General features: G+C 48.1%; 1 protein-coding gene across 2 annotated transcripts in view; it reads left to right on the top strand.

Moving 5' to 3' along the window:
- The first annotated feature begins 8,360 nt into the window (after positions 1–8,360).
- The window catches only part of Cadm1 (cell adhesion molecule 1), a 319,570-nt gene continuing 316,313 nt past the window's right edge, over positions 8,361–11,617 (top strand). For both annotated transcript variants that reach the window (XM_042682877.1, XM_042682875.1), the window contains exon 1: positions 8,361–8,499. In XM_042682877.1, the coding sequence (XP_042538811.1) occupies positions 8,367–8,499 (133 nt within the window). In that variant the 5' untranslated portion in view covers positions 8,361–8,366. The remainder of the gene's footprint in view (positions 8,500–11,617) is intronic.

Below are 11,617 nucleotides of genomic sequence, written 5' to 3'. Positions count from 1 at the left end.
TAGGGGCTCCTCTGTTTATTCCCAACACCTCTTCATCATTGCTTTAGAAAGGATGTGGCTCTCTGAAAAGCACTGCCAATTGGGAGAAGAATCAGATAATGAAGAAGTGATGTCCCTATGATGACAGGCCTTTAGGTCCTCAATAGGATTTCCTCTCAATCAAAAGATGCTGTTTTTATTAGAGCATTCTAGAGAGGAGGGGGAAAGACAGAAGAGAGGCCTTTTCTTTTACATCTTTATAACAAAACACATATTGAATAAAAGCCCCTGGATGAGCTACAATGCAAACCCAGAGGGTGGAAGAGATAATTTTGTAAATTGTAAATCAGAAATTCTATTTGCAATAGATGCTGAACACATGTAATTTAGCAGCATAACATTGTTTCCCTGAATATAAGTGTGATAGATGCCTTGTAAGTTTTCAAGGAAGGGACAGAGTCATTTAAATATCTAGTGCCATGGTAGTACTATCCCTGGTTAGCATCTTTGGGAGAGCCCTTGCTATTAGGACACTGATGTATTGTCACTGTCTGGAGATAGAAGCCTGGACCAATGACCCGGGAGCTTGTTCTGTGATCAAAGAGATAGGGAAGGAAAAAATGAGTTGGTGGCATCTGCTGGTAAGATGATTACGCTTTACAAAGTACCTCTTTGAGGAGACCTTCAAAGTACCTCTTTGAGGAGACTAATATGCCAGAGACCTTCCCAACTCAGAATTAGTAACCTTTTCAAGTCAGAATTGACATGATGAGATTTTTCTCTTCCTTCACATTAGCAAGCAAAATGTACCAGTCCTGTTGACTATATGAACTGAAAAGCCAGGTAATTGGCTCTGGTGGGAGGACATAAGTGGCTGGCATAGCAGATCAATCCGAAGTCCCATGGAGTAGCTCCCTAAGAAGAATTGTTAGCTTTAGGGTCCTGATCTTCAATTTTTCTTTCTCACCCTAGAGCCGTGAATGGAAGCTGTATACTTTCCCCATTTATAATGCTATTTCTAGGCCAAAACTGATACAGACAAGAGGAACACTTCAAATGAAAGATAAATAACAATTAATAGATATCATAAGGTTTTTTTTTTTGTAATTGAAGTCGCGAACTGTACTAATTGCCTCTGGAACTATATGCCATTTACTATATTTTATTAACTGCCCTGTAGGAGAGATTGCCTTTCTGCATATTGGCATCTCATAGATACATTGGGATGTTTGCATAAATGTGTTATTCATTACAGACCACACTGCATAAATAAAATATATAGAGAGTTATTAGTACTGTAACCAAAACTCTTAGAGAAATAGTTTAGCAAGTGACAATGCTGTCAAAGAACATGAAAGACTGAAATTAAGCCTTGCTTTTCTTCAAAACATGATCTTTAAACAAGCTGAACTTCAGTTCTTCATAACCTGGAGACAGGTGAAAGGAGATATTCAAAGTACCACGTGGGGTTCCTGCTGGCTGAGAAAAAGGCATCCCCGGAGAGTCAAAATAACTTTCAGAAGAAAAAAAGAACTATTTTAATCTGCCAAAGAGTAAGATGATTATTCCTCTTCTGGAACTCTTTTGAAAAAAATAACAACCCTACATTTTCAGTTACATAGGATTTAGCCAGACATTGACTTCAATGTGAAATGCATCGCTAAACTACATCTTTGGAAATGTAAAGATTGGTATATGCTGAAAGTCAGACAAGAGTTTGATTTAAGGTGACAGAGTTTGAAAGATGAACACAAAAATACCAATCCTTCAGAAGCGCATTACTCAGGCAGGGGATAACGAGAATAAAGAAGATACAAAAGCCAAATATCCAATTGAAAATGCATTTGAGAAATTTGAGTGTTCCTTGAGACCATAAGGAAAAAACACAAAAGCTTACACAGGACCATCACAAGACCCCAAGGATGCGATTTTGAGAACATTCTCCTAAAAACTTTTCTTGTTTGGGACTGCAAGATAAATGATCAAGACAATTTCTATTCAGAACTTGTCCTGTTTACAACCCATATTACAAAGAGTTTTATTACCATTGTCATCTCTTAGCAGCATGAGCGATACAATCTCATATTCATAATATGGCTATTTTATATTGCAGCTTTATGAAAATCTATAGATATCAATGTCTGTGTTTAATGGATCTTTCTGAAATCCTGCTGCCCGGGAAGTTGTGTTGTACTGTTATGGAATTATCATAGAACCTCATCTGACAATTATGATATCATCTCAGGAAAATATGACTTTTAAAGTATGAAGGAAAACTTTTGCAGTATTATGACCAATCATATTTTAGCTTAGAAATAAAAAAAAACAAACCAAGGTCTGTATGTGATAATTAGTTGAGTTACCCCAATGGTGACAGTCCCTCTATCCCACCCAAGGCTGTCTGTCAGTGTCAATGAAATTGGATGTCAGATTGAAAAACTCGAAAGCTATTTTTCCATATGAGAAAATCACTAGCAAATCACAGCTTCCTGCCCTGTTGGCAAGATAAGTAAAATTAGCACACAGCCCTTGCTTTGTTTGGTCAAACTTTAATCAAACTGTTTACACAGATGTGAAGCTGGTCACACACTGGACCTCAGCATAATGGGATTTTATCTCTAATGCCAATGTCCAATAGTCTTTGACCTCATTTTAGCAATTGGCATGGTTATTTACTGCTCCTTTCTTCCTTTGCTTCTTTGCTTGTTTTGGTCTCTCTGTATTTGGGCTCTCTGTTTGGAGCTGCATTCACCCCAGAAAGAACTGGTGTATATATCAGTGGCTTTTTGTTGTTGTTGTTTTTTGGTGCCTATCTTGGGGCTTGAACTTGGGGCCTGGGCACTACTGCTGAGCTTCTTTTGCTCAAGGCTAGCTCTTTAGCACTTGAGCCACAGCACTACTTCTGGCTTTTTCTGAGCAGTTTGTTGGAGACAAGAGTCTTACAGCCTTTCCTTCCCTGGCTGGCTTTGAACCACAATCCTCAGATCTTAGCTTCCTGAGTATTTAAGATTACAGGTATGAGCTACTAATGCTCAGCTATTCCTCTACTATACCCCCTCCGGGAGACATCTCCACCCCCTGTACATTCTGTGTCCATAATTTTAACTTCTACCTATATGCTCTTGATTCCAGCTTGGGGGGGTGGTCTTCTAAATTCTAGACCAATAAATCTAGATGATTTATTGCCTGGCTGAATATTACATCGACATTTCAAAGCCAATGGTGTCCCACAGTGAAATGATCATCTTTTCCACAGTGCTCATCCCTCAAGCAAACAGCAGGCTTCCAACAGACCTATTGGATACCTCCGTTCCTGTCATTGGTGACTAGTACTAATACTGTAATACAAGGGTAGCATTCATTAGTCGTCCTATCCACCAGAATAAAATGGTCATGAGATTCTACTAGCTTAGTGGATTTCCATTACCTTTAGTAAACTATAGAAACTTCTTAGCAAAGCATGGCCTAGTCCCTATGTATTTTCTTTTTCTAGCTTCTTCTCTGGCCACTTGTCCTCTGGCAACCTGTAAACCAGCCATTCTACTTGTAATTCCCCAATAGCTTTCCTAAGCTACTGAGCCTTATGAATGATGTGTCTCTAGACCAATCTTTCGTTTATCCCAACAGTATCCCAGTCTATTGCAAGGAGTTTTATTTAATTTCCAAGACTCAGCTGAAGAATATTCTCCCATGATATGTATTCATACTTCTCTTCTGAGAATATTTAGTTGCCTTCCATTTCTGTTTACATAGAGCTCCGTGCACATATTATAAAACATGTGTGGTATATAAGCATTGTGGCATGTTTCTCTCTCCCCTATCATACTTGAGTTCCTGGATGGTAGATGCAGCTTTTCATATAGCTCTATATTCATGGAATTTAATAGGGCCTGTTCCCTAGGGACCCTGTGTAAATTCCTTTTTCTTTGGTGAGTGTGTATTTGGATCAACCACTTATATTTGAATATATTCCTAAATATGTGATTGGAAGAAACTATGACTCGGGTCCCTTTGGTAAAATTTCCTTCATGGGAATAGGCACTGCACCCTGACCCACTTGATGTATAGTTTTCTACAACCTACTTCATTACGTTCTTTCAAACCCATATCCAAGAGTTTATTGTCAACACTGTGACTTTAGAAGAATAAACCTTTGGATAAATTGTTATTCATTTAGGAATATGGATTTAAGGCCGGCTTTGTATTTCTTAAAGATTCCCCTCTCTCTTGCAAAGAAAAACTATTATAGTGTTACTCTAAGAATATAAGAATGTACATTCTAATAAGAGTGTGTGCAGTCCAATAATCTAATAGGATGCTCAATTACTTTAACTTATAGAATTTTTTATGTGAGTATTGCTATCTATAATAATTTTAATCCAGATTTTGATAATGGAAATTGAAACATAGGATTGTTTTGTCTACTCAGTCTGCTGTAACAGCCTAAGTATTGTAGTCTAAGTGGCTTGAACGACTGAAATTTATTTCCTATCATTTCTCCAGATGAGAAGTCTAAGATCTAAGTGCCAAAATAACTAGATTCAGTTAAGCATCCTCGTCCAGGCTTGCTGAGGGCACCAGATGCCATGTGCTCAGATGGCCTTCCTTTTGTGTAGGCTAAGGGAGAGGAAAAACTCTGGTGTTTCATACTTATTTGTTTATTTAGTGCCAGTGCTGGGACTTGATCTCCAGTCCTGAACACTGTCCTTTAGCTTTTCCACTCATTGCTGGAACTCTATCACTTGACCCACAACTCTATTTCCCATTTTTGCTGGTTAAGTGGAGAAAAGAGTTTCATGGACTCCCCTGCCCAGGCTAGCTTTGAACCATGATCCTCAGATCTCTGCCTCCTGAGTAACTAAGGAGTACAGGAGTGGGCCACCCCTCCTCTTTTCATAAGACCATTGTGATACCAGAATGGAGTTCTTACTCTCCTGATCGTATCTAAGATCCAATCACCTCTTGAAGGCTCCAAGTCTAAATTCTATCGCATTGAGCTGAGAGCTTCACCACATGAATTTTGTTCCTCCTCCTAATTATTTTTCTTTGTTTTTTCTTTGCTTTTGTTTTACAAAATTTTAACAAGCAAGATGTTACTAGTTGTCATTATCACTGATATATTTCCCCCAAGCATGAATCCTCCCTCAATGCTTATTTTTCACATGTTTACCCACATTTCTCAACTGTTTTAGTGAAGGCAACAATATAAAGCCTCTCTTTCTCTCTTTTAAGTTTCTCAAAAAAGAAAAGAAGGAAAAGGACTGGGCTCTTAGTGCTTTGTGTGTGTGCGTGTGTGTGTGAATTTCATTCTAACATAAGTAGCACTCAGATTGTAATTCTGATAAGTATTTCGGTTCTTTCTTGAAAAATTAAATTCACAAAACAATTGATTATCAGTTATAAATGGCAAAAACACCATCTGGGTTTTAAAACTGGTTCAATCCATGTAGCAGGGGGGAAAATGTTGGAACTTGTACTTGGCGAGGAGTTCTAGTCCACAGAGCAGAAAATGACGAGCTTTACTATGAGAAAGCCAGAGTAGTCATAACTTGTACTTAGCGGCTGTGAGAATCTGATACGTTCTTCACATGTTCCATATGTTAAATCACTTGGCGACATCCTGAGTGTGAAAGAGCTGGGGGTGGGAGAGGAGCACTGCTAGTGGATGGAGGAATAGCTTAACCCTAACCCTTCACCTCTGACTCCCACATAACTCCCAATGTGAAAGGTATCTAGAATGTAGCTCCTCTACCTGGGAAATGGGGCAAGTTCCCTAATCTATGGCACAGGTGGTATTTCAGCAGAAATTTCTAAAGCTATTTGCATTCCTCCAGTGAGGTAAAGTCATACAGCATTAGCATTTCTTATAGAAATGTCCCGTGCTGTTCTTTGCCAACTGGAAATTTGAGTAGGTGTTCATTTGATGTGCCAAGAGAATGAAGGGAGATGAAAACACTCCACATCTTCCAATGTCCCCATACTGCGTTCTCAGTGTGGGAGGATTGGGGCCTGGCTACATTCTCTTACAGCATCAGCCTTATGAGGAATGCTTTTCCTTGGGAGTATACAGCAATTCTGTTATTTAATTAAAAAAAAAAAACTTTTCTGGGCGGCTGGCATATTTTACCTTATGTTAAAAATATAGCTATCCTTTGCTTATTATTCATGTCTTATAATGTGAAATTTATTCATTCACTTAACAGATATTTATTGAGCCACAGTACAGCATAGTGGTTAGTTGCATGGTTCTGCTTGCAAAGTAGATGCTTAGATTTTAGGGCTAGCACTTAATCTTTCTGACAGTGATTAAAAATATTAAAATGAGAGATAGTATTTGTTTATACCTTGAAGATTATGCCAAGGATTGAATGAGATTATGCATGCTAAATTCATAACACAAACTCCAGCCCACAAGAGTAGTAATCATAATAGTAAATATTGACATTACTATGTGCCCAGTTCTGTGTTTCTGACATGTAGTGTTCCTGACATGTGGGACCAACTTGGCAGCTCAAGTATCCCTTTCAACATAGAGATGGCCTTTGTGTTTTAGGTACTACTTTTGGTGGAACCGAAATCTTGATTGCTTCATATCCAGAGGTGATAAGAATAGGTGGAATTTTGATGATTGAGCCCTATTGGGGTGACCACGTGGTGTTGGTTTCCTGTTTTCAAGTACTGTTGGATCTTTACTCACTTCTGGAGGATTGCCTGTATGTAGCTCCTGCATCCAGGCTTCGGATTACAGAGAAGAATATCCAGGCCTGCAAAGACAAGGCAGTCTTGAAATTAGTTTATGCATGATGGATAATATGAGGCCAATTTAAAATGTAACTCATTTGGTGTATTGGCTGATCTCAACTTCCTTTATTGATATGTATTCTTTACTTATTTATTTATTCTTTTTATTTTGATGAGGTGAGGGCTAGGGAAATAACTCCGTATGATTTTTCTAGACTATAACTCAGATTCAGTATTTTACATTCAGTCATCTCTTGGTCATTTAGCCACAGATAATTTGTCATGGTTTGTTTTAGCTGTTGCGATATTGATATTTATTATGCAAATTGTATTTCCTACATCTTATTGTTTGGCAGTTTATGAATACCTAAATTATTATAAACCTTTACACTTAATATGGCTCGTCCTTCAATTTGATGCTTGAGCAACAGAGGGGCAGAGCTCATACGATCTTCTAGAGGGAAAGAAAACACGTAATTAAAAAGCAGACAAGAGAGCCAGCTGCCTGGTTGAAAAGAAAGCAAAGGTAATTTCGGGGAGACAAGAGTTCAGAGTCTCAAGTCACTTCAACAGGAGCACTTCTCCCAGACACATTGGTAAGCTAAAGCACCTGTTGGTCCCCAGCTGCCTTGAGGTGGGGGGGAGGGGAGAGGACTGGGGGCTCAGAGGAGTGGGTTTGTGACCCGAAGGATCCTGATCGATCCCTAGATTCCCAGCAGCTTCCCCCCGACCCCCGTCCAATTCCCGTTACGCCTGCCCACTCCCTCAAGTAGATTTGTTGTTGTTGTGTGTGCACGCAATCTTAAGTATGTATTGCACCTATCACACACAGATATGCACGTTAAAACCAAGAAGGAAATCCTCAACAAACCGGGGAGCCTGAGCGTGCACGCTTCCCCCATCTCCCTGTCCCCAGGATCGACAGCAAAGACCCCGACTCCGGTCTCCCAACGATGCTCAAGTCAGCCACTAGGCTGCCGAGCCGGCTCTCCCGCGCTCCCGCTGCCGGCTCGCTGGTTCCGCCGGGCGGGCGTGCAGAGCACGCATGCACTGCTCCCAGATTGTTTTGTCAATCCGGGGACCTGCTGCCTCCCTCTCTACTACAGCGCAACCCCGGGTGCCCAAAGCTCTATTCCTTCCTGCGAGGTGAGGGACGGACATGTGCAAGGTTTTTTTTCGTTTTGGCCAGCGATGTGGGGAACCGAGGCGCCTCGGGAAGGACATTCTCCTGTCCTCCCTCCCGATCTGATGCAGAGACAGCTGCAAAACATTTCCTAAGGAAGGTGTAGAGGTGTACGGGAAGCTAGGCCCGCCCCGCGGAGGAGCCGGAGCCCCGCACTCGCCAGGCACCCAGGAGAACACTCTTTCCTTGATCCGGGAGAAGCAAGACAAATTCCAACGTAAACACATTTGCATACGCCCCGCCCCTCGGCCCCGCCCCTAGGTGGCGCGGGCGCGCTGCCGCGCCTGGGGCTGGGGGGGCGGCGTGGGGGAGGGGGCGAGTCCTCCGAGAGCCGAGTTGGGCTCACAGTATTGGGATTGGCCGGTCCGGACTCCGCCTCCAGCGCATGTCATTAGCATCTCATTAGCTGTCCGCTCGGGCTCCCGAGGCAGCCACCGCCGCCAGTCTGAGGCAGGTGCCCGACATGGCGAGTGCTGTGCTGCCGAGCGGATCCCAGTGTGTGGCGGCAGCGGCTGTGGCGGCGGCGGCGGCGCCTCCCGGGCTCCGGCTCCGGCTTCTGCTGTTGCTCCTTTCGGCCGCGGCACTGATCCCCACAGGTAGGTGTTGGCACCGGCCGGTTGGCCCCGAAATCTTCCCCCAGACACCCCAGTAAGCCGTGGCGGTGGAAGAGGGGGGGACGTTTCCATGACAACCTCCCCCCCACTTCCTAAATCCGAAGCCCAGGGAGCGTGGAGGGGAAACTCGGGGGGCCCCGGGGTCGTTGCGCCCCTCGCCCCGGCCCGCAGGCCGGGCATGAGCGCCCCCAGGGATGGCTGCACCCACACCTTTTCTCCCCGGCTCGGCGCGGGGTGCGGAGTGGAGTGAGGACGGGGGCCGGGGTCTGGAGTCTGGGGGCCCGGGGCGCCCCCAGTGCCTTCCGGACCCTCCGAAACTCGCGTGGCCCCCGCAACTTAGCTCCTCGGGTCTCGCCGCGCTGCCCGTCCGCCCCCAGCGCTTCTCCATCCCGCCAAGCCTCCCGCTGGCGGACGACCCTCGCGGGTGCCCCCCGCCCCCCGCACAGCCCGGGCTCGGCTCGGCTGCCCGGCTCCCCGCGCTCCTCCTGGCTTCCCTTCTCCCCGAACTGCACGCCTCCCGTGTTTCCTCCCCACGGCGGCGGATCGTAGCCCCTCGGCCCCCCTCGGGCTCGGCTCGGCCTGGCTGCGGGTCTCCCTGGCCCGGCTCCAGGCAGGGAAAGTTCCCCGGCCCGGCCCCGCCGGAGGCTGCGCGGGGGAGGGGTGCCGTCGCCGCCTCTGCGGGAAAGCGCGGGGAGCCCGCAGCCCGCCCGCTCCGCGGCGAGCGCGGGGTGCGGACTCCGGATCTCCCCGCTGCCGGAGCCGGAGGGGGCGTTCGCGGCCTCTGCGGCCAGGCGGGCCCCCGGCGGGGCCTGCGGGCGGCCCCCCGCCCCCGCCCCCGGCGTGCCGGGCCCGTCTCGGGAATCTTGCCCAGGGGCGGGCGTCTCTCCGCACGCCCGGCGCCTGCTGGAGGTGGGCGCCGAGCGCCCGGCCGGAGCTCCCGGTGTTGGCTCGCCCGTGTGCCGGGCGCGCTGGCGCGGTCGGGAAAGAAGAGGGCAGTGTTTGCTTTTGCTAACAAAAGGGATCCGGAGCTCTTTCCCCCGCAGAGGGACCGGCCGCGCCGCGCCGCGCTGCGCCCGGCCTCCCTTCCCGCCACCGCGCCACGCTCTCTCGGCAGCCGCGCTCCGTCCGAGTCGCCGGGACCCGGGCCGCGCGGGGTGGGGTGGGGGCGGCGGCGGCGGCGGGGTGCGGGCGGGGGGTGCTGCAGGGCTCTGCGCCTGTGAACGCCCCTCCTTGCGGCTCCCGAGCTGCCAAGACCCGGGGAGCAACAAGTGGCGGAGGACGCCGCGAGCTCAGCCCCCCCCCCCCCCGCCTGCGGAGCCCCCCGGCCCGGCGTGCGTGGCGCCGCGGGCCGAGCCCGGCGGCCGGGCCGGCCGGCGTGCCCACCCCCGGGCGCCTCTCCGCTCGGCTTGTGCCTTTTGTTGACACGCTAGAGGACACACAGTTATGTAAACACCGCAGGAGACGCCGTAGGAAATGGGGATGTGTGTGTGGGGGGAGCTGGGTTCGGAATTTTGGGAGATGCCTGATCGATTGTCCCCCCCCCCCCCCCAGCTGGCTGGCCTGGGGAGCGTGCTGTGTGTGTGTGTGTGTGTGTGCGTGTGCGTGTGCGTGTGCACTGCCGTGGGGACCGATTGGCTTTGGGGGGGGTGTAGGAGTGTAGCAGCAGCTTCCATTCCAGCGTTGAGATTTTTTTTTGTTCTTTTCTTTCTTTTCCTTCCATGCCAGCGCCTGTCTGCCTCCGGATGTTGTGTGTGTGTGTGTGTGTGTGTGTGTGTGTGTCTCCCCCGAATTCTTTACGAGTTAGGAGGTAATTGGGTTCAGGCGATGCCGGTGTGGTTACAACTTCCCTGTAGGTGGTGCCTAGCCGGCTCGGAGAGGGGCTTCGGTAACAGGCTCCCGAAAGAGATCCCTCGTGCTGCTGCTGCATTGTACGCAAAACAGCGCCAGCGTGAGTTAAACGCGAGTGTGGGTCCAGGCCGGGCAGCTGGTGCATAGCGAGGCCACCGGAGCCTTGTGCCGGGGCGGCGGGAGCGCGGGGTCGGGGGGGGGGGGAGGTTGCTCTGCCTCTGCACCGAAAATGAGCGCAGGGCGACGCAGCCTGGCCAGCCGAGCGGGGTTCGGCGGCGCCCCCCGCGTCACGCCCGCTCCAGTGATGGCCCCGGGTAGTAACGGCGCTACTCCGTTGTAAGTATCTTCCCGGTGGTGAGAAGTTGCCTTCCCCGCCAGGGGCTGGATGCTGACTTGGAAAGGAGCGGTCTGGAACTCCAGCGTGCACAGCAAAGCCACAGGAAAATTCTGTCGCCAGTTACCATGGAAGCAGCTTCTTGCTCCTGTGTACATCCTTGTTTGTACGCCGGTTATCAGATTGTGTTCAAATTAGAAAGTAATGGGGTTTGATGTGTAGTGAGGGGATGAGGTGACTTTCGGTCATATTTTACCTTTGAATTCCTTAAAAAAGAATTTTTTTTTTGGTGATGAGTGTGAGGTGTGTGTGTGGGGAGAGGTCTTGGCTTCCGCCCCCCCCCCCCCCCCCCCCATAATATAGAAGTCCATTTCAGATGGACAACTAGGGACTTGGCTTTCTCAGTCCTCTTGGTTGAAGCTGTCTCCGAGGCCTCCACTTGCCATTCCTCGGGTTTGAGAAACCTGTTGGTGTGACCTTCTGACTTCATTATGTTTGTTTCATTTATGTCCTTGCTAGGAAATCAAGCTTAGGCCATTGTGCATATTGGTGTTGGTTCTGTTTTCCGTGGTAAATGAAGCAAGTCCTATCCCCTCCCCCCCCCCCCCCCCCCCAGGAAATCTCCCATCTATCTCCCCTGTGGTGTTTGGATGAAATGGATGTTAATGAAATGCAGCCAGAATGCTATTTCCTGAACAGTGTTACTCACTCCTGGTACCTTTAAGGTACAAGCGTATTGTTGTCTTGGATCCTGAATGAACCCACCGTCTTTGATATCCACCCCTCCCTTACCTTTTTTAGGATGAGAGAAGATGGTTGATGGCTTGAAGATTGGTGGTGGTGATGGAGGAGCCCCAGGCTGAGTTTCGCTTGCCGCAGCCTGTTGGGGCTTGCTTACCAGGGACAGGGACTTCGCAA

Source organism: Dipodomys spectabilis, unplaced genomic scaffold (genome assembly GCF_019054845.1).
Source record: "Dipodomys spectabilis isolate Male_0828 unplaced genomic scaffold, ASM1905484v1 ptg000076l, whole genome shotgun sequence".
NCBI classification, from domain to species: domain Eukaryota; kingdom Metazoa; phylum Chordata; class Mammalia; order Rodentia; family Heteromyidae; genus Dipodomys; species Dipodomys spectabilis.
Note: the sequence above shows the minus strand (reverse complement) of the source record. Positions and strands in the feature narration are given on the sequence as shown.